The 23,019-nt window shown below is 53.3% G+C and overlaps 1 protein-coding gene across 1 annotated transcript in view; it reads right to left on the bottom strand.

The window, feature by feature from the left end:
• Positions 1–10,811, bottom strand: part of LAMA3 (laminin subunit alpha 3) — a 469,061-nt gene extending 458,250 nt beyond the window's left edge. Inside the window, 1 exon segment of the mRNA XM_029591143.1 lies at positions 10,388–10,811. Coding sequence (XP_029447003.1) covers positions 10,388–10,666 — 279 coding nt within the window. The 5' untranslated portion in view covers positions 10,667–10,811.
• Positions 10,812–23,019: the final 12,208 nt, after the last annotated feature.

Genomic DNA, 23,019 nt, shown 5'->3' with positions numbered 1-23,019 from the left:
GAGGGGGGGGGGACGGACTGTGAGTTCCATGAGCCCTACGCTCGGGGTATAGTGCTGGAGGGGACTGTGAGTTGCATGAGCCCTGCGCTCAGGGTATAGTGCTGGAGGGGACTGTGAGTTGCATGAGCCCTGTGCTCGGGGTATAGTGTTGGAGGGGACTGTGAGATGCATGAGCCCTGCGCTCGGGGTATAGTGCTAGGGGGGGGACTGTGAGTTCCATTAGCCCTGCACTCGGTGTATAGTGCTGGAGGGGACTGTGAGTTCCATTAGCCCTGCGCTCGGGGTATAGTGCTGGAGGGGACTGTGAGTTGCATGAGCCCTGCGCTCGGGGTATAGTGCTAGGGGGGGGACTGTGAGTTCCATTAGCCCTGCACTCGGGGTATAGTGCTGGAGGGGACTGTGAGTTGCATGAGCCCTGCGCTCGGGGTATAGTGCTAGGGGGGGGACTGTGAGTTCCATTAGCCCTGCGCTCGGGGTATAGTGCTGGAGGGGACTGTGAGTTGCATGAGCCCTGCGCTCGGGGTATAGTGCTGGGGGGGGGAGGGGGACTGTGAGTTGCATGAGCCCTGCGCTCGGGGTATAGTGCTGGGGGGGACTGTGAGTTGCATGAGCCCTGCGCTCGGGGTATAGTGCTGGGGGGGGAGGGGGACTGTGATTTGCATGAGCCCTGCGCTCGGGGTATAGTGCTGGAGGGGACTGTGAGTTGCATGAGCCCTGCGCTCGGGGTATAGTGCTGGAGGGGACTGTGAGTTGCATGAGCCCTGCGCTCGGGGTATAGTGCTGGAGGGGACTGTGAGTTGCATGAGCCCTGCGCTCGGGGTATAGTGCTAGGGGGGGACTGTGAGTTGCATGAGCCCTGCGCTCGGGGCATAGTGCTAGGGGACTGTGAGTTGCATGAGCCCTGCGCTCGGGGTATAGTGCTAGGGGGGGACTGTGAGTTCCATTAGCCCTGTGCTCGGGGTATAGTGCTGGAGGGGACTGTGAGTTGCATGAGCCCTGCGCTCGGGGTATAGTGCTGGGGGGGAGGGGGACTGTGAGTTGCATGAGCCTTGCGCTCGGGGTATAGTGCTGGAGAGGACTGTGAGTTGCATGAGCCCTGCGCTCGGGGTATAGTGCTGGGGGGGAGGGGGACTGTGATTTGCATGAGCCCTGTGCTCGGGGTATAGTGCTGGAGGGGACTGTGAGTTGCATGAGCCCTGCGCTCGGGGTATAGTGCTGGAGGGGACTGTGAGTTGCATGAGCCCTGCGCTCGGGGTATAGTGCTGGAGGGGACTGTGAGTTGCATGAGCCCTGCGCTCGGGGTATAGTGCTGGAGGGGACTGTGAGTTGCATGAGCCCTGCGCTCGGGGTATAGTGCTGGAGGGGACTGTGAGTTGCATGAGCGCTGCGCTCGGGGTATAGTGCTGGAGGGGACTGTGAGTTGCATGAGCCCTGCGCTCGGGTTATAGTGCTAGGGGGGGACTGTGAATTGCATGAGCCCTGCGCTCGGGGTATAGTGCTAGGGGGGGACTGTGAGTTGCATGAGCCCTGCGCTCGGGGTATAGTGCTGGAGGGGACTGTGATTTGCATGAGCCCTGCGCTCGGGGTATAGTGCTGGAGGGGACTGTGAGTTGCATGAGCCCTGCGCTCGGGGTATAGTGCTGGGGGGGAGGGGGACTGTGAGTTGCATGAGCCCTGCGCTCGGGGTATAGTGCTAGGGGGGGACTGTGAGTTGCATGAGCCCTGCGCTCGGGGTATAGTGCTGGAGGGGACTGTGATTTGCATGAGCCCTGCGCACGGGGTATAGTGCTGGAGGGGACTGTGAGTTGCATGAGCCCTGCGCTCGGGGTATAGTGCTGGAGGGGACTGTGAGTTGCATGAGCCCTGCGCTCGGGGTATAGTGCTAGGGGGGGACTGTGAGTTGCATGAGCCCTGCGCTCGGGGTATAGTGCTGGAGGGGACTGTGAGTTGCATGAGCCCTGCGCTCGGGGTATAGTGCTGGAGGGGACTGTGAGTTGCATGAGCCCTGCGCTCGGGGTATAGTGCTAGGGGGGGACTGTGAGTTGCACTAGCCCCGCGCTCGGGGTATAGTGCTGGAGGGGACTGTGAGTTGCATGAGTCCCGCGCTCGGGGTATAGTGCTGGAGGGGACTGTGATTTGCATGAGCCCTGCGCTCGGGGTATAGTGCTGGAGGGGACTGTGAGTTGCATGAGCTCTGCGCTCGGGGTATAGTGCTGGAGGGGACTGTGAGTTGCATGAGCCCTGCGCTCGGGGTATAGTGCTAGGGGGGGGACTGTGAGTTGCATGAGCCCTGCGCTCGGGGTATAGTGCTGGAGGGGACTGTGAGTTGCATGAGCCCTGCGCTCGGGGTATAGTGCTGGAGGGGACTGTGAGTTGCATGAGCCCTGCGCTCGGGGTATAGTGCTAGGGGGGGACTGTGAGTTGCATGAGCCCTGCGCTCGGGGTATAGTGCTAGGGGGGGACTGTGAGTTACACTAGCCCCGCGCTCGGGGTACAGTGCTGGAGGGGACTGTGAGTTGCATGAGCCCTGCGCTCGGGGTATAGTGCTGGAGGGGACTGTGAGTTGCATGAGCCCTGCGCTCGGGGTATAGTGCTAGGGGGGGACTGTGAGATGCATGAGCCCTGCGCTCGGGGTATAGTGCTGGGGGGGGACTGTGAGTTCCATTAGCCCTGCACTCGGGGTATAGTGCTAGGGGGGGGACTGTGAGTTCCATTAGCCCTGCACTCGGGGTATAGTGCTGGAGGGGACTGTGAGTTCCATTAGCCCTGTGCTCGGGGTATAGTGCTGGAGGGGACTGTGAGTTGCATGAGCCCTGCGCTCGGGGTATAGTGCTGGGGGGGGGGGGGACTGTGAGTTGCATGAGCCCTGCGCTCGCGGTATAGTGCTGGAGGGGACTGTGAGTTGCATGAGCCCTGCGCTCGGGGTATAGTGCTAGGGGAGGACTGTGAGTTCCATTAGCCCTGCGCTCGGGGTATAGTGCTGGAGGGGACTGTGAGATGCATGAGCCCTGCGCTCGGGGTATAGTGCTAGGGGAGGACTGTGAGTTCCATTAGCCCTGCGCTCGGGGGTATAGTGCTAGGGGGGGACTGAGTTCCATTAGCCCTGCGCTCGGGGTATAGTGCTAGGGGGGGACTGTGAGTTGCATGAGCCCTGCGCTCGGGGTATAGTGCTGGGGGGGAGGGGGACTGTGAGTTCCATTAGCCCTGCGCTCGGGGGTATAGTGCTAGGGGGGGACTGTGAGTTCCATTAGCCCTGCGCTAGGGGTATAGTGCTGGAGGGGACTGTGAGTTGCATGAGCCCTGCGCTCGGGGTATAGTGCTGGAGGGGACTGTGAGTTGCATGAGCCCTGCGCTCGGGGTATAGTGCTGGAGGGGACTGTGAGTTGCATGAGCCCTGCGCTCGGGGTATAGTGCTGGAGGGGACTGTGAGTTGAATGAGCCCTGCGCTTGGGGTATAGTGCTGGAGGGGACTGTGATTTGCATGAGCCCTGCGCTCTGGGTACAATGCTGGGTGGGGAGGGACTGTGAGTTGCATGAGCCCTGCGCTCGGGGTACAGTGCTGGGTGGGGAGGGACTGTGAGTTGCATGAGCCCTGGGCTCGGGGTATAGTGCTGGAGGGGACTGTGAGTTGCATGAGCCCTGCGCTCGGGGTATAGTGCTGGAAGGGACTGTGAGATGCATGAGCCCTGCGCTCGGGGTATAGTGCTAGGGGGGGGACTGTGAGTTCCATTAGCCCTGCGCTCAGGGTATAGTGCTGGAGGGGACTGTGAGTTGCATGAGCCCTGCGCTCGGGGTATAGTGCTAGGGGGGGACTGTGAGTTCCATTAGCCCTGCGCTCAGGGTATAGTGCTGAGGGGGGGGGGACGGACTGTGAGTTCCATGAGCCCTACGCTCGGGGTATAGTGCTGGAGGGGACTGTGAGTTGCATGAGCCCTGCGCTCAGGGTATAGTGCTTGAGGGGACTGTGAGTTGCATGAGCCCTGTGCTCGGGGTATAGTGTTGGAGGGGACTGTGAGATGCATGAGCCCTGCGCTCGGGGTATAGTGCTAGGGGGGGGACTGTGAGTTCCATTAGCCCTGCACTCGGTGTATAGTGCTGGAGGGGACTGTGAGTTCCATTAGCCCTGCACTCGGGGTATAGTGCTGGAGGGGACTGTGAGTTGCATGAGCCCTGCGCTCGGGGTATAGTGCTAGGGGGGGGACTGTGAGTTCCATTAGCCCTGCACTCGGGGTATAGTGCTGGAGGGGACTGTGAGTTGCATGAGCCCTGCGCTCGGGGTATAGTGCTAGGGGGGGGACTGTGAGTTCCATTAGCCCTGTGCTCGGGGTATAGTGCTGGAGGGGACTGTGAGTTGCATGAGCCCTGCGCTCGGGGTATAGTGCTGGGGGGGGGAGGGGGACTGTGAGTTGCATGAGCCCTGCGCTCGGGGTATAGTGCTGGAGGGGACTGTGAGTTGCATGAGCCCTGCGCTCGGGGTATAGTGCTGGGGGGGGGGGGGGGACTGTGAGTTGCATGAGCCCTGCGCTCGGGGTATAGTGCTGGAGGGGACTGTGAGTTGCATGAGCCCTGCGCTCGGGGTATAGTGCTGGAGGGGACTGTGAGTTGCATGAGCCCTGCGCTCGGGGTATAGTGCTGGAGGGGACTGTGAGTTGCATGAGCCCTGCGCTCGGGGTATAGTGCTAGGGGGGGACTGTGAGTTGCATGAGCCCTGCGCTCGGGGCATAGTGCTAGGGGACTGTGAGTTGCATGAGCCCTGCGCTCGGGGTATAGTGCTAGGGGGGGACTGTGAGTTCCATTAGCCCTGTGCTCGGGGTATAGTGCTGGAGGGGACTGTGAGTTGCATGAGCCCTGCGCTCGGGGTATAGTGCTGGGGGGGGAGGGGGACTGTGAGTTGCATGAGCCCTGCGCTCGGGGTATAGTGCTGGAGAGGACTGTGAGTTGCATGAGCCCTGCGCTCGGGGTATAGTGCTGGGGGGGGGAGGGGGACTGTGATTTGCATGAGCCCTGCGCTCGGGGTATAGTGCTGGAGGGGACTGTGAGTTGCATGAGCCCTGCGCTCGGGGTATAGTGCTGGAGGGGACTGTGAGTTGCATGAGCCCTGCGCTCGGGGTATAGTGCTGGAGGGGACTGTGAGTTGCATGAGCCCTGCGCTCGGGGTATAGTGCTGGAGGGGACTGTGAGTTGCATGAGCCCTGCGCTCGGGGTATAGTGCTGGAGGGGACTGTGAGTTGCATGAGCCCTGCGCTCGGGGTATAGTGCTGGAGGGGGCTGTGAGTTGCATGAGCCCTGCGCTCGGGGTATAGTGCTAGGGGGGGACTGTGAGTTGCATGAGCCCTGCGCTCGGGGTATAGTGCTAGGGGACTGTGAGTTGCATGAGCGCTGCGCTCGGGGTATAGTGCTGGAGGGGACTGTGAGTTGCATGAGCCCTGCGCTCGGGTTATAGTGCTAGGGGGGGACTGTGAATTGCATGAGCCCTGCGCTCGGGGTATAGTGCTAGGGGGGGACTGTGAGTTGCATGAGCCCTGCGCTCGGGGTATAGTGCTGGAGGGGACTGTGAGTTGCATGAGCCCTGCGCTCGGGGTATAGTGCTAGGGGGGGACTGTGAGTTGCATGAGCCCTGCGCTCGGGGTATAGTGCTGGAGGGGACTGTGAGTTGCATGAGCCCTGCGCTCGGGGTATAGTGCTGGAGGGGACTGTGAGTTGCATGAGCCCTGCGCTCGGGGTATAGTGCTAGGGGGGGACTGTGAGTTGCACTAGCCCCGCGCTCGGGGTATAGTGCTGGAGGGGACTGTGAGTTGCATGAGTCCCGCGCTCGGGGTATAGTGCTGGAGGGGACTGTGATTTGCATGAGCCCTGCGCTCGGGGTATAGTGCTGGAGGGGACTGTGAGTTGCATGAGCCCTGCGCTCGGGGGTATAGTGCGGGGGGGGACTGTGAGTTGCATGAGCCCTGCGCGCGGGGTATAGTGCTAGGGGGGGACTGTGAGTTGCATGAGCCCTGCGCTCGGGGTATAGTGCTGGAGGGGACTGTGAGTTGCATGAGCCCTGCGCTCGGGGTATAGTGCTGGAGGGGACTGTGAGTTGCATGAGCCCTGCGCTCGGGGTATAGTGCTAGGGGGGGACTGTGAGTTGCATGAGCCCTGCGCTCGGGGTATAGTGCTAGGGGGGGACTGTGAGTTACACTAGCCCCGCGCTCGGGGTACAGTGCTGGAGGGGACTGTGAGTTGCATGAGCCCTGCGCTCGGGGTATAGTGCTGGAGGGGACTGTGAGTTGCATGAGCCCTGCGCTCGGGGTATAGTGCTAGGGGGGACTGTGAATTGCATGAGCCCTGCGCTCGGGGTATAGTGCTAGGGGGGGACTGTGAGTTGCATGAGCCCTGCGCTCGGGGTATAGTGCTGGAGGGGACTGTGATTTGCATGAGCCCTGCGCTCGGGGTATAGTGCTGGAGGGGGACTGTGAGTTGCATGAGCCCTGCGCTCGGGGTATAGGGCTGGGGGGGGACTGTGAGTTGCATGAGCCCTGCGCTCGGGGTATAGTGCTGGAGGGGACTGTGATTTGCATGAGCCCTGCGCTCAGGGTATAGTGCTGGAGGGGACTGTGAGTTGCATGAGCCCTGTGCTCAGGGTATAGTGCTGGAGGGGACTGTGAGTTGCATGAGCCCTGCGCTCGGGGTATAGTGCTAGGGGGGGGACTGTGAGTTGCATGAGCCCTGCGCTCGGGGTATAGTGCTGGAGGGGACTGTGAGTTGCATGAGCCCTGCGCTCGGGGTATAGTGCTGGAGGCGACTGTGAGTTGCATGAGCCCTGCGCTCGGGGTATAGTGCTAGGGGGGGACTGTGAGTTGCACTAGCCCCGCACTCGGGGTATAGTGCTGGAGGGGACTGTGAGTTGCATGAGCCCTGCGCTCGGGGTATAGTGCTGGAGGGGACTGTGATTTGCATGAGCCCTGCGCTCGGGGTATAGTGCTGGAGGGGACTGTGAGTTGCATGAGCCCTGCGCTCGGGGTATAGTGCTAGGGGGGGACTGTGAGTTGCATGAGCCCTGCGCTCGGGGTATAGTGCTGGAGGGGACTGTGAGTTGCATGAGCCCTGCGCTCGGGGTATAGTGCTAGGGGGGGACTGTGAGTTGCATGAGCCCTGCGCTCGGGGTATAGTGCTAGGGGGGAACTGTGAGTTGCATGAGCCCTGCGCTCGGGGTATAGTGCTAGGGGGGGGACTGTGAGTTCCATTAGCCCTGTGCTCGGGGTATAGTGCTGGAGGGGACTGTGAGTTGCATGAGCCCTGCGCTCGGGGTATAGTGCTGGGGGGGGGGGGGGGGACTGTGAGTTGCATGAGCCCTGCGCTCGGGGTATAGTGCTGGAGGGGACTGTGAGTTGCATGAGCCCTGCGCTCGGGGTATAGTGCTGGGGGGGAGGGGGACTGTGATTTGCATGAGCCCTGCGCTCGGGGTATAGTGCTGGAGGGGACTGTGAGTTGCATGAGCCCTGCGCTCGGGGTATAGTGCTGGAGGGGACTGTGAGTTGCATGAGCCCTGCGCTCGGGGTATAGTGCTGGAGGGGACTGTGAGTTGCATGAGCCCTGCGCTCGGGGTATAGTGCTAGGGGGGGACTGTGAGTTGCATGAGCCCTGCGCTCGGGGCATAGTGCTAGGGGACTGTGAGTTGCATGAGCCCTGCGCTCGGGGTATAGTGCTAGGGGGGGACTGTGAGTTCCATTAGCCCTGTGCTCGGGGTATAGTGCTGGAGGGGACTGTGAGTTGCATGAGCCCTGCGCTCGGGGTATAGTGCTGGGGGGGAGGGGGACTGTGAGTTGCATGAGCCCTGCGCTCGGGGGTATAGTGCTGGAGAGGACTGTGAGTTGCATGAGCCCTGCGCTCGGGGTATAGTGCTGGGGGGGGAGGGGGACTGTGATTTGCATGAGCCCTGTGCTCGGGGTATAGTGCTGGAGGGGACTGTGAGTTGCATGAGCCCTGCGCTCGGGGTATAGTGCTGGAGGGGACTGTGAGTTGCATGAGCCCTGCGCTCGGGGTATAGTGCTGGAGGGGACTGTGAGTTGCATGAGCCCTGCGCTCGGGGTATAGTGCTGGAGGGGACTGTGAGTTGCATGAGCCCTGCGCTCGGGGTATAGTGCTGGAGGGGACTGTGAGTTGCATGAGCCCTGCGCTCGGGGTATAGTGCTGGAGGGGACTGTGAGTTGCATGAGCCCTGCGCTCGGGGTATAGTGCTAGGGGGGGACTGTGAGTTGCATGAGCCCTGCGCTCGGGGTATAGTGCTAGGGGACTGTGAGTTGCATGAGCGCTGCGCTCGGGGTATAGTGCTGGAGGGGACTGTGAGTTGCATGAGCCCTGCGCTCGGGTTATAGGGCTAGGGGGGGACTGTGAATTGCATGAGCCCTGCGCTCGGGGTATAGTGCTAGGGGGGGACTGTGAGTTCCATGAGCCCTGCGCTCGGGGTATAGTGCTGGAGGGGACTGTGAGTTGCATGAGCCCTGCGCTCGGGGTATAGTGCTAGGGGGGGACTGTGAGTTGCATGAGCCCTGCGCTCGGGGGATAGTGCTGGAGGGGACTGTGAGTTGCATGAGCCCTGCGCTCGGGGTATAGTGCTGGAGGGGACTGTGAGTTGCATGAGCCCTGCGCTCGGGGTATAGTGCTAGGGGGGGACTGTGAGTTGCACTAGCCCCGCGCTCGGGGTATAGTGCTGGAGGGGACTGTGAGTTGCATGAGTCCCGCGCTCGGGGTATAGTGCTGGAGGGGACTGTGAGTTGCATGAGCCCTGCGCTCGGGGGTATAGTGCTGGAGGGGACTGTGAGTTGCATGAGCCCTGCGCTCGGGGTATAGTGCTGGAGGGGACTGTGAGTTGCATGAGCCCTGCGCTCGGGGTATAGTGCTAGGGGGGGACTGTGAGTTGCATGAGCCCTGCGCTCGGGGTATAGTGCTGGAGGGGACTGTGAGTTGCATGAGCCCTGCGCTCGGGGTATAGTGCTGGAGGGGACTGTGAGTTGCATGAGCCCTGCGCTCGGGGTATAGTGCTAGGGGGGGACTGTGAGTTGCATGAGCCCTGCGCTCGGGGTATAGTGCTAGGGGGGGACTGTGAGTTACACTAGCCCCGCGCTCGGGGTACAGTGCTGGAGGGGACTGTGAGTTGCATGAGCCCTGCGCTCGGGGTATAGTGCTGGAGGGGACTGTGAGTTGCATGAGCCCTGCGCTCGGGGTATAGTGCTAGGGGGGACTGTGAATTGCATGAGCCCTGCGCTCGGGGTATAGTGCTAGGGGGGGACTGTGAGTTGCATGAGCCCTGCGCTCGGGGTATAGTGCTGGAGGGGACTGTGATTTGCATGAGCCCTGCGCTCGGGGTATAGTGCTGGAGGGGGACTGTGAGTTGCATGAGCCCTGCGCTCGGGGTATAGTGCTAGGGGGGGACTGTGAGTTGCATGAGCCCTGCGCTCGGGGTATAGTGCTGGAGGGGACTGTGATTTGCATGAGCCCTGCGCTCAGGGTATAGTGCTGGAGGGGACTGTGAGTTGCATGAGCCCTGTGCTCAGGGTATAGTGCTGGAGGGGACTGTGAGTTGCATGAGCCCTGCGCTCGGGGTATAGTGCTAGGGGGGGACTGTGAGTTGCATGAGCCCTGCGCTCGGGGTATAGTGCTGGAGGGGACTGTGAGTTGCATGAGCCCTGCGCTCGGGGTATAGTGCTGGAGGCGACTGTGAGTTGCATGAGCCCTGCGCTCGGGGTATAGTGCTAGGGGGGGACTGTGAGTTGCACTAGCCCCGCACTCGGGGTATAGTGCTGGAGGGGACTGTGAGTTGCATGAGCCCTGCGCTCGGGGTATAGTGCTGGAGGGGACTGTGATTTGCATGAGCCCTGCGCTCGGGGTATAGTGCTGGAGGGGACTGTGAGTTGCATGAGCCCTGCGCTCGGGGTATAGTGCTAGGGGGGGACTGTGAGTTGCATGAGCCCTGCGCTCGGGGTATAGTGCTGGAGGGGACTGTGAGTTGCATGAGCCCTGCGCTCGGGGTATAGTGCTAGGGGGGGACTGTGAGTTGCATGAGCCCTGCGCTCGGGGTATAGTGCTAGGGGGGACTGTGAGTTACACTAGCCCCGCGCTCGGGGTACAGTGCTGGAGGGGACTGTGAGTTGCATGAGCCCTGCGCTCGGGGTATAGTGCTGGAGGGGACTGTGAGTTGCATGAGCCCTGCGCTCGGGGTATAGTGCTAGGGGGGAACTGTGAGTTGCATGAGCCCTGCGCTCGGGGTATAGTGCTAGGGGACTGTGAGTTGCATGAGCCCTGCGCTCGGGGTATAGTGCTGGAGGGGACTGTGAGTTGCACTAGCCCCGCGCTCGGGGTGCAGCGCTGGGTTATTGGCAGTGCGCCGTTCAGCTCCCCTACCTACCTGGATGGTGTGGCCGGAGCTGGGGGCGGCCGGTCCTCCCACCAGCTTGCAGTAGAGCTCCCGCCTGGGCAGCGGCCGCTGCCCCTCCTCCTCCTCCTCCTGGCCGCAGGTGGCCGTGGCCCGTATCCCCGCTCCCGCCGCCAGGTTGAAGTAGGGAGGGTGCAGGCTGAAGCCGCCGCCCGCCGCCCAGTCCGAGGCGCCGGCGACCCAACGCAGCAGCAGCAGCAGCAGGGAGAGCAGCGCCGGGCGGCCCGGGGGCAGGGGGCTTCCGACGCCCATCCCACAGCGATCCTCCGACGGCGGCCGCCGCCGGATCAGAGCCCCGCCGAGAGCATGAGGCAGAAGAAGAAGAAGCCCGGGCACCGGCGGCTCTGCGAAGGCTTCGGCTGCGCTGCCCTTTCTCGCCCTCTCCCGAGAGGAAAGGGGAAAGAAAAAAAAAAAAGAAAAGTGCGCTGGCGCCGCGCCAGCTTCAGGAAACCTGCTGAGCCGCTCCCGCTCCCCGCCGAGATCTCGGAGGTGCGACCGAGGCGGGAGGCGGGAGAGGAGATGCGGTGCCCACGGAGAGATCCCTGCACGGAGCCGTGCGAGGCTTCGCCTGCCTGGGGCGGCTGATTAAGCGCTGTGCATGGCAACACATGTGGGCAGATGTTGGGCTCTCTGCCGGGTGCCCCTGCCTGTACCGCTTTGCACGGATCCGTCTGCCCCCCTACCCCTCCCTGGCCTCTTCTTGAGTTCCCCCCCCCCCCCTTCCGCTCCTAACCCTCCCCCCGATCTCCAGTCCTTTGAGCATCCTGGCGCCCAGGTCCTTTCCTGATGTCACCACATCTCTTGTGGGATCCTCTCCTTCCCCCTTCTCTTCCCTTCCCCTCTGGCCTCTTCCCTTCCTCCTCACGGCTCCTTCCCAGGTTGCTTCTCTTTCCCGCCCCCATGCATGGCCCCTTCCAGGGTGCACTCCCTCCTACCCCCTCTCTCCCATGTTTGTTCTTCTGTCCCCCTCCTCTGGGACCTCTCCCTCTTACCTCTCCACTCTTCAGCCCTTGGGCCACCCTCCCCTCCTCGCCATGGACCCTTCCTAGTTCTTCTCCTTTCTATCCCCCACACAGCCCCTTCCTGGCTACTTGACTATTAAGAATATAAGAATTGCTATATTGGACCTCACAAAGGCTCCATCAAACTCAGTTTCCTAGTCACAAGAACCTGGCAGGATCCTAAAGGGTGGACAGATTCCATGTTGCTTACACCCAGGGATAAGCGGTGGCTTTCCTCAAGTTTACCTACTTAATAAGGGTTTATGGACTTTTCCTCCAAGAACTTGTCCAAACCTTTTTTAAAACCAAAATACATTAATGCCTTTATCACATCTTCTGGCTATGAATTCCAGAACTTAATTGTGTTTTGAGTGAAAAAGTATTTTCTCCAATTTGTTTTAAACGTGCAACTTTATTGCCATAGATTTCATTCCCAGTAGATTTTATTCCCAGTAGATAAAATCATTCCCAGTAGATAAAATCTAGTTAAAATCTACTGGGAATGAAATCTACTTTTCAACAGTTGCTGAAATTGGGATTGAAATGTGATCTTTTGTCGGACTTCGCTGGTTGATGGGATTGTCATCATTGGTAGTCTTTGGGCTTGAAATTACAATTTCTTTAGTTGATATTTGGGTTTGTTAAGATTACTTTAGCCCGTTTATGCTGAGAGTATCATCTGTAGAAGCTTCCATAACTGAGTATATTTTACATTAAGGCATTTTTTATGTTTTGTAATATGATCTGATTTTTTTTTTATCTTTTTTGTATGTTGGTTTGATGTGTGAGGAAGTACTTCATGTATATGTGTATGCATGTATTTTATGGGTGGGATTTATTAATGTAATTTATTTATTTATTTATTTAGAAACTTTTATATACCGGTATTTGTGGGGACATCATACCGGTTCACATAGTAACTGAAAAGATTGGAAAATACATTGCAACAGGGGAATGTAACTGGGCGGGGGGAAGAACAGAAAGGCAGTAGGAAGGATAGGAGAACAAGAAGGTAATAACCAAAACAATTTACAATGAAAGTCTCCTTAATATAAGGAGGTCACCTGAAAGGGGACTGCGAGGGGGAGTGGAAGGAGTTATTCTGTGTAAGCATGGTTGAACAGGAGAGTTTTTAATTTCTTTTTGAATTTAAATGCACAGGGTTCAAGTCGCATGTGGACAGGTAGTGTATTCCAGAGAACGGGCCCGGCAATAGAGATGGCACGGTCTCGGGTGGAGGAGAGATGTGCCAGTTTCAAGGATTGAACATGTAGGGTGCCTTTGTTGGTAGATCTGGTGGCTCGGGTGGACAGGGGGGCAGTGAAAGGGAGGTCGAGCCAGTTGGAGTTGTGGGTGTAAATGGACTTGTGAATTATGGTCAGAGTTTTGTAGTGTATACGGGACATTATGGGGAGCCAATGTAAATCCTTGAGGATGGGGGTAATATGGTCATGTTTGCGTGTGTTTGTAATGAGTCTTGCAGTAGCATTTTGCAGAAGTTGAAGGGGTTTGATAGAAGACAATGGAAGCCCTAAGAGGAGGGCATTACAGTAATCTAGTTTGGAGGTGAGGGTAGCTTGGATCACTGTGCGGAGGTCATGGGCGTAGAGCAGGGGTCTGAGTTTCTTTAGTAATGTGAAGTTTGTATTATTTGAGACATTACATTTTTGAGAAAGTAAATGTAGGCATATGTTTATTAAGCTCTATTTAAATTTGTTTACATGACAATTGGCACATGATATTTGAGACTATGTGTATGACCTTGTGAATAAAAAATATTTTTAACTAATAATTTAAGGATATTGGAATTCAGTTAATATATTGAAATTGACTATGTCTTTCACGATATCCCATGTAACATTCCCACACCTTACCCCCACCCAAACCGACAACCCAAACACTCCTACATCCAAACACACACCCTGCCCATCTGCTCACCCGCCAATACCCACACACCCACCGAAACTCCCCATATATCCTCCCATTCCCCATATATCCTCCCATTCCCCATATATCCTCCCCATTCCCCATTCCCCATTCCCCATATATCCTCCCATTCCCCATATATCTCCCATTCCCCCTTCTCCCACCTCTCTCTATCTCTCCTTTCTCCTTTGCCTACTCCCCCACGCCACTATCAACTTCTCCCTGAAAACTATCACCGTTTGTACCCGGTTCCCACCACCCCCGCCTCCCCCCGCCCCCCTCCCTCCCTACCCCCCCCCCCTTTAATCGTTCCTACGTGCACCTGCCCATGTCCTACTGTAAATAAGTTTCATATACTAAATATCCCAAGTGCACATGCCAATTAACCTTGTATACTGGTTCTTTTGTAACGCTGCCTGTTTGACTCTCCTCTCCTCTACTTTGTATATCACCCAGTTACCCCCTCCCCTGTTCATTGTAATTTCCTTTCCTTCTCAGTTATTTGTAAACCGACATGATGTGTCCTACGAATGCCGGTATAAAAAAGTTTTTTAAATAAAAAATAAATAAATAAAAATAAAATAAATAAAATATATTCTCTCTCACCTGCCAGCCACATATGTTCACATTCCCCATTCATAACTTTTGCTCTCACACACATACCCACATATTCCTGCACTTCATATCCACCAAACACACACTCGCACATTCCCGAGCGAATCCACAACCCACACTCCTATGCACACACATCCACCCCATTTTACCCCACACACAGATACACAGTATATACCCTATCACATGCACTTACCCGACACCCCAAGTGCCCCACCATACCTGCCAACCCACGCACATTCCTACATACCTCTACTCACCGGTCCCTCTCGTCTCCACACCCACACACACACCTCACATATTCCTACTCATCCATCACACACCCACCACTTACACAACCACATACACTCCGTACACATGCACAATGCTGCCCATCACCGCATATAGGGGTAGATTTTAAAAAACTGTGCCCGTGCGTACTTTTGTTCCCGCGACCAGCGCAAACAAAAGTAAACCGGATTTTAATAGATATGCACGTAGCTGCACATATCTTTTAAAATCCAGGGTCGGCGTGTGCAAGGCTGCGCAAAATCGGCAACCTGCGCACACCGAGCCACGCAGCCTATCTCCGTTCCCTCCGAGGCCGCTCTGAAATCGGAGCGGCCTCGGAGGGAACTTTCCTTCCACCCCCCCGCACCTTCCCCTCCCCTCGCTTCCCCTACCTAACCCACCCCCCCAGCCCTATCTAAACCCCCCCTACCTTTGTTGGAAAAGTTATGCCTGCCCAAGGCAGGCGTAACTTGCGCGTGCCGGGCCGGACGCCAGGGCGCAATTCCCCGGCCCGGGAGCAGTTTCGGAGGCTTCGGCCATGCCCCCAAAATGGCCCTGGGCCGGAACCACACCTGCGGCCCTGCCCCCGGATGATGCGCTGTTGCGACACGCCCCTGACACGCCCCGGGACTTACGCGCGCCGCCAAGCCTATTCAACATAGGCTCGGCACGCGCAGGGGGAGCTTGGGGCAGGTTTTCGGGGGGGTACACATGTATCTTATGCGCGTATCCCTTTGAAAATCTGCCCCATAATGCACTAAGAACATAAGAACATGCCATACTGGGTCAGACCAAGGGTCCATCAAGCCCAGCATCCTGTTTCCAACAGTCGCCAATCCAGGCCATAAGAACCTGGCAAGTACCCAAAAACTAAGTCTATTCCATGTAACCATTGCTAGTAATAGCAGTGGCTATTTTCTAAGTCAACTTAATTAATAGCAGGTAATGGACTTCTCCTCCAAGAACTTATCCAATCCTTTTTTAAACACAGCTATACTAACTGCACTAACCACATCCTCTGGCAACAAATTCCAGAGTTTAATTGTGCGTTGAGTAAAAAAGAACTTTCTCCAATTAGTCTTAAATGTGCCCCATGCTAACTTCATGGAGTGCCCCCTAGTCTTTCTATTATCCGAAAGAGTAAATAACCGATTCACATCTACCCGTTCTAGACCTCTCATGATTTTAAACACTTCTATCATATCCCCCCTCAGCCATCTCTTCTCCAAGCTGAAAAGTCCTAACCTCTTTAGTCCTTCCTCATAGGGGAGCTGTTCTATTCCCCTTATCATTTTGGTTGCCCTTCTCTGTACCTTCTCCATCGCAATTATATCTTTTTTGAGATGCAGCGACCAGAATTGTACACAGTATTCAAGGTGTGGTCTCACCATGGAGCGATACAGAGGCATTATGACATTTTCCGTTTTATTCACCATTCCCTTTCTAATAATTCCCAACATTCTGCTTTTTTGACTGCCGCAGCACACTGAACTGACGATTTCAATGTGTTATCCACTATGACGCCTAGATCTCTTTCTTGGGTTGTAGCATCTAATATGGAACCTAACATTGTGTAACTATAGCATGGGTTATTTTTCCCTATGTGCATCACCTTGCACTTATCTACATTAAATTTCATCTGTCATTTTGATGCCCAATTTTCCAGTCTCACAAGGTCTTCCTGCAATTTATCACAATCTGCTTGTGATTTAAATACTCTGAACAATTTTGTATCATCTGCAAATTTGATTATCTCACTCGTCGTATTTCTTTCCAGATCATTTATAAATATATTGAAAAGTAAGGGTCCCAATACAGATCCCTGAGGCACTCCACTGCCCACTCCCTTCCATTGAGAAAATTGCCCATTCAATCCTACTCTCTGTTTCCTGTCTTTTAGCCAGTTTGCAATCCACAAAAGGACATCGCCACCTATCCCATGACTTTTTACTTTTCCTAGAAGCCTCTCATGAGGAACTTTGTCAAACGTCTTCTGAAAATCCAAGTAAACTACATCTACTGGTTCACCTTTATCCACATGTCCACTCCTTCAAAAAAGTGAAGCAGATTTGTGAGGCAAGACATGCCTTGGGTAAAGCCATGCTGACTTTGTTCCATTAAACCATGCTTTTCTATATGTTCTGTGATTTTGATGTTTAGAACACTTTCCACTATTTTTCCTGGTACTGAAGTCAGGCTAACCGGTCTGTAGTTTCCTGGATCACCCCTGGTACCCTTTTTAAATATTGGGGTTACATTAGCTATCCTCCAGTCTTCAGGTACAATGGATGATTTTAATGATAGGTTACAAATTTTTACTAATAGGTCTGAAATTTCATTTTTTAGTTCCTTCAGAACCCTGGGGTGTATACCATCCGGTCCAGGTGATTTACTACTCTTCAGTTTGTCAATCAGGCCTACCACATCTTCTAGGTTCACCGTGATTTGATTCAGTCCCTCTGAATCATTGCCCATGAAAACCTTCTCCAGTACGGGTACCTCCCCAACATCCTCCTCACTCCTCCTCACAAACCCCCTATGAACCCCCCCCCCCCCCAAAAAAAAAACCCACCTCCAAAAGAAATCCCCCATCCCTTTTAGAAATCTATGTTGGAAAGCGTTCCCAAAGCCATGCCTCTGCAAACGCTCCCTGCTCATTTTCTGCTGGTGATATCTCTGCTAATGCGCATGAGCATATAGCGTTCCTTGCCCCCCCCCCCCCCCCCCCTTCAGACTATCCTAGATGCTTGTTCTCAAATCCCCTTCTTGTTTGGCAGTTGCCATTTCTTGTCCTTATAAGTAAAAAGTGGCTAATATATTTTTCCTCCCCCGGAAGCACGATTATACTCTTTTTTTTTTTTTTGTATCAAAACACAACTTCCAAAAATGTTTTACCTTTCTTACACTTTTCACATATCTCTTTCGTTTTCCCATCCCTACCAATGTGACTGCCATGTGAGTAACTGCAGCAGGCCTGGATTTAAGCAGAGGCCTACGAAGCCTGCGCCTAGGGCGGCAAAATATAAGAGGCGGCAGGTTTCCTGCCTCCCTCCCCTCCCCCCCCCTCGTTAACCTGCAATCCTGTCTCGCTTGCAGCTGTTGGTGCTGTTGCCACTGCCACTCTCCCAGACCTCTGCTCCCAGTCCTAGCAGCGATCCTCACAGGGAAGCAATCGCTGACCTTGTGCTGGCAGGCCCTGCCTCCCTCCCCCCACCTCACACACAGAAGCCCAGAGGAATGGATGCTTGCGAGCAGGGGATTAGCCTCTGCACTTATTTCCCTGTGACCATCGCTGCTGGAGCTGGGAAATGCAAACCGTTGCGATGGCTCGTCTTAGCGACGAATAGAAAACTCCATAAATAAATAAATAGATAAATGGAGCTGAGTTTCAGGGGGAGCCACCGTGCAAATCTGAGAGGTTTGCTGGGGGCAGCGGGCGGCAGAGGAAAACAGCTGTCCCTAATTAGCAGAGATCTAAAAGAAGTCAGAGACAGTTTGTTACTTGCAGTGCCAAAGAATTAGAAATTCTTTTATAAAAGAAAGGCTCACCAGACTGTACCTAAAATACTGCTATTTACATTTGCAAAGCCAGGTGGGCAGACTCAACTCCTGAGCATTTCCATTACTGGGGGGCAGAGGATTCACTTAATGCACTCTGTGACTAGCAGTCAGGCTAATGCAGAACGGTGTGCTCGGCCGAGCGCACCATTAGCCCCCTTTTGGACGCACGTTTTTGACGTGCTATTATTACCCCTTATACAGTAAGGGGTAATAGCACGTGGAAAACGCGCGGCCAACCCTCCCCGAAACTAATAGCGCTCATCACATGCAAATGCATGTGATGAGCCTATTAGGTAGTCACCCGAAATACAGAAAGTAAAATGTGCTGCCAAGCCACACACATTTTCCTCTCAGAAATTAACTCCTGCCTCCGACTTAATATCATAGCGATATTAAGTCGGGGCCTGCGGGTTGGAAAACAGACGCTCAATTTTGCCGGCGTCCGTTTTCCGAAACCATGGCTGTCAGTGGGTTCGACAACTGACGCCGGTAAAATTAAGCGTCAGCTGTCAGACCCGCTGACAGCCGCCGCTTCCGCCAATAAGGAGGCGCTAGGGACACGCTGGTGTCCCTAGCACCTCCTTATTAGCACGGGCCCTCATTTAAATACTGAATCGCGCGCCCAGGAGAGGTGCCCGGGCACTCGTTGGGAACGCGGGCGCTCGCCCTCGGGGCGCCGGCTCTCCCAGCAGTTTACTGTATGGGCCTGCATGATAGCTAAAGTCTCTTCTTTAGAGACTTTAGCTATCAGAATTTGAATGAGAAAAGGAAGACCTTGCCCCCTCTTCTCCTTCACCCTATCAGTGGATTGCCTTTCGTGGTTCGCATACGGCAGCCACACTACTTTCTATTCCCTGGCTATGTTATTCTTTTGCTCATTCAAATTCCGGCCTGAAGAAGAGAGTATTAGCTCTGGAAAGCTAGTCAAGAAGTGCATGAAGTTAGTCCAATAAAAACGAAGTCACCTGAGAGATATGTTTTTATTTTTATTTCTTAACCTTTAATTTCTGGAGGGGGGGGGGGGGAGGTAGAGGAAGAAGAGATTCAGGCTGGAAAGAGCAGTCATGTACCAATGGAGTTGGAAGCTTAGATCAGGTATTTGCTGCAGCAGTCTCTGTAGTAGCTGAAAATATTCCTTGACTGACATGAATTTTGTAGTTGAAAGCACTCTACTGTACATGACAAGCATGTAGACATGCCCATACCCCTATTTTGAGTTACTGTGTCAGGCTAGTCAAGCAATTCAAGACATTACCTCAGTCTGATCTTTGGTCTTCCAAGAGCTGCTCTATGACCCCCCTCAGCAAGGCCCAGCGGCAGAGCAGTCCCAAAAGCTCAAGCTAGAATTGTATTGCCAGCTTTAGTCAAAAAACATCCATAGACAGATTTCTAGGCTCCTACTTCTGTAAAATTATTTATGCATTCATTTACATATTAAACTTTTGTATGTGAAAATAAATGTCTTTTTACGTTCAATCTGTTTCTAAAGGGCGGATAGAACTGACCAAACGTACACGCAGGGAACAAACTCATAGATGCTATAAAGAATGCAGAGTTGTGTTTTGGGGCTACAAACTCCCAAGGGAGCAGTACAGTATAGGGGATGAAATTCTTCCAAGCATGAAATGAGTGGGTTCTGGGTGGGGGTGATCATTTCTGATGATCTTAAGGTGGTGAAACAGGTGGATAAGGCAATAGCAAAAGGCATAGGGAGAGGAATGGTCAGCAAAACATTGAAAGTGATATTGTCCCTGTATAAGTCTCTGGTGTGACCTCGCTTGGAATACTGTGTACGATTCTGGAGATCGCACCTTCAAAAGAATATAAACCGGATGGAGTTGGTCCAGAGGGTGGCTACTAAAATGGTCAGAGGTCTTCAATATAAAGCAAATGAGCCGGACAGCCATAAAGATCTAAACATGTATACCCTCGGAAAGGCGAGATAAGGGAGATGTAATAGAAACATGTAAACACCTTTAAGGTTTCAACGCATGGGGAGTGGGCCTCTTTCAGTAGAAAGGAGGCTCTAGAACAAGGGATCATGGGATGAGGGTGAAGTGGGTTAGACTCTCTGACTAAATATTTATTCATAGAGAGGGTGGTGAATGCATAGAACAGCTTTCCAGTGGAAGTAGTAGAGACAAAGAGAGCATCTGAATTTAAGAAAGCATGGGTCAAGCACAGGTGATCTCCGAGTGAACAGTAGGGATTGTAGAGCTGTGGATGAATAGACAAGATAAGGTCTTTATCTGCTATCATGTTTCTCTGTTTCTGTATAATAAATGAAGCAGCATCCACACAACCATCCACTGTCGGTATCTCGGGGCCTGCTGTAGTCAGGACAATGCACTAACCTTTATTGATGCACTGATGTCAGCGGACCCGAGATACCAATGCAGCATGAAAACAAGAAATCATCGCACAGGATTTGGGTTCTTGTGATTTTGGTAAGTATGCAATTTTTCTAGCACACGAGCCTGTCTGAATTTTAAAGATCGCATGCTTAGCAAAAACTAAGTGTACGGATGATCCAAACATGGGTGCACAGTTTTTTTTGCACATATTGGAAACCGGAGCCTGCTCTGTTTAACTGTGATCTGAAAGGAATAGGTTGAGGCAGAGTAGAAAGTAAAAAAAAAAAAAAAAAAAAAGAGGCTGCAAAGGAAACCATGCAGCAATGTGCAGGGGAAACCCTGGAGTTAGGTTCTCTTGCTATTCCCCTGCGAAGAGCAACATTTGTTCTATAGCAAGCTAAAACTGTCAGATGTTTAGCCCGTTCAGCAGCACATCTTCTAAGGCTTTTATAGTATCAGAAAGGCACTGACATAAAACATCTTTGCATCCCTTGCTTTTTCTTTTTGTTTCTGCAGTTTTACTCGAAAAGTTTCTCTGTCTTGGTGGGCACGGCTGTTTTACCTTGAAGCAATAAATTATTTGAAGTTACACTTTGTTTTTCTTTTATTTTGCTGGGTTTCAGCGCTGCTTCTTTCTGTGTGGGAGGCGATTGTGTTCACTTAGGCTCATGTACTCTAAAATGCCCTTTCTTAACTGCTGCTAAATAGTTTTGTCTAAACTAGAAAACTCTGTTTATCTGTTCCCTTGCACGATTCATTGGGGGGAGGGCATCATTCATTTCTCTTGTGGACAAAGTAGTGGGGTGGCTAGGTTAGTCCATCTGAATGCATTCAGTCAAAGGTTAACAAACAACAGAATAAAACGAGGTGATGCCTTTTGAATACGTTTACTTAAAGCATTTCTGGACTAACTCTCAGGAATTAACATCCCCTTCCTCGGGAACTCAAAGAAAGGGATTTAACAGAGACTCGGGTTTTCTAACTTGCTCCCACACACACGGGCCAGTACAGTTAGCCCGTGTTTGGCCACGCGTCTTGACGCGCTATTTTTACCCCTTATACAGTAAGGGATAAAAGCACGTCAAAAATGCGCAGCCAACCCCCTGAAACTAATAGCGCCCGCAACATGCAAAGGCGGGTGTTAATTTCGGCCGGCACCGGGGAAGTGCACAGAAAAGCAGAAAAAAACTGCTTTTCTGTGCACCCTCCGACTTAATATCATAGCGATATTAAGTCGGAGGCCCCAAAAATAAAAAAAATGTTTAATAAAAAAAATTTTTTTTAAATCTCCCGCAGCCCTTGGGTTGGAAGACAGATGCTCAATTATGCATTGAAATGCTCGGCTCAGTTTGTGGCAGCGGTCAAAAAAGCAAACAGAATGTTAGGAATTATTAAGAAAGAAATGGTGAATAAAACGGAGAATGTCATAGTACCTCTTTATCGTGCATGGTGAGACCACATCTTGAGTACTGTGTGCAATTCTGGTCGCTGTATCTCAAAAAGATAAGAGTTGTACTGGAAAAGGTACAGAGAAGGTGAGCAAAATGATAAAGGGGATGGAACAGCTCCCCTATGAGGAAAGGCTAAAGCGATTAGGGCTGTTCAGCTTGGAGAAGAGACAGCTGAGTGTGGATATGACAGAAATCTAAAAATCATGAGAGGACTAGAACGGATAAACCGATCAGTTATTTATTTTCTCAGATTATAAAGACTAGGGGCAGTCCATGAAGTAAGTAAGTAGCGCATTTAAAATCAGTGAACATTCCTTTTCACACAATGCACAATTAGGCTCTGGAATTCCTTGCCGGAGGATGTGATTAAACCACTTAGTGTAGCTAGATTTAATAAAGGTTTGGACAAGTTCCTGGAGGAGAAGTCCATAAACTGTTACTAACCAAGTAGACTTAAAGGTGAAGTTTAAAAAGCATGCACGCACCAAAATTAGGAGGTACATGCACATGTAGCACATTTGTGTGTCCACCTGATTTTAAAAGGCACCCAGATACACGCGCAAATGCCGATGTGCAAATATCTCACGTTGAACCAAAAAGGGGTGTGGTTTAAGCAAGGTGTGGGCATTTCAGGCGGGGCCAAGAGATGTGCGCGTAAGTAGGTTCAGTGCCGTGTAACTTCACTTCTTCTATTAAGGAGGTCTAAGTTTAAATAAAATTGTTTCCAGGCATCTCTGAGCTATTTGAGGGATCTGGGTTTACTGGGGGGATGCAGGGTAACAAACCAAGGGGATTAAGAGGACTTAGGTGTACACTGGGCAAACTGGTAGGTGAACTGGCGAAACTGGTCATGGCGTGGACAAGCGCCTGTTATAAAATTCCCCCACTTACCCAGCTCAAACCCGAATTTATTCGCTCACTTGTAAATTTGGGCGCACCCGTATGCGCGCTGGGCCTATTTTATGGCATGCGCTCGTATGTATGCGCATGTTATAAAATAGCTGCGTATCTGGGCGCACGCTGATGCACACACGAACATGTGAGCCCGCGTACCTGTTTGAAAGTTACTGTCTATGGGAATGGCCACTACTTATTATCAGCATTAGTAGCATGGGATTTATTTACTGTTTGGGTACTTGCCAAGAACTTGTAACCTGGATTGGCCACTGCTGGAAGCAGGATGCTGGGCTTGATGGATCCTCGGTCTGACCCAGTATGACCATTTCTTATGATCTTAGTCCAATACAAAAAGTACAACTTTATATAATGTTTTTTGTTTGTTTGGCTTTAATTCCTGCAGACAGGAAACCCCTTGGTAGGCGTGGCCATGTATAAGCTGCCCTGTATTTGCAGGAGTCCTCTTAATGAGTTACACTACCTTCCGTTCACATTGTAACTTGCCTATAGCCTGTGCCAGCAAACTGTTTTCC

The sequence above is a fragment of the Rhinatrema bivittatum genome, chromosome 2 (genome assembly GCF_901001135.1).
Source record: "Rhinatrema bivittatum chromosome 2, aRhiBiv1.1, whole genome shotgun sequence".
In the NCBI taxonomy this organism is placed as follows: Eukaryota; Metazoa; Chordata; class Amphibia; order Gymnophiona; family Rhinatrematidae; genus Rhinatrema; species Rhinatrema bivittatum.
Note: the sequence above shows the minus strand (reverse complement) of the source record. Positions and strands in the feature narration are given on the sequence as shown.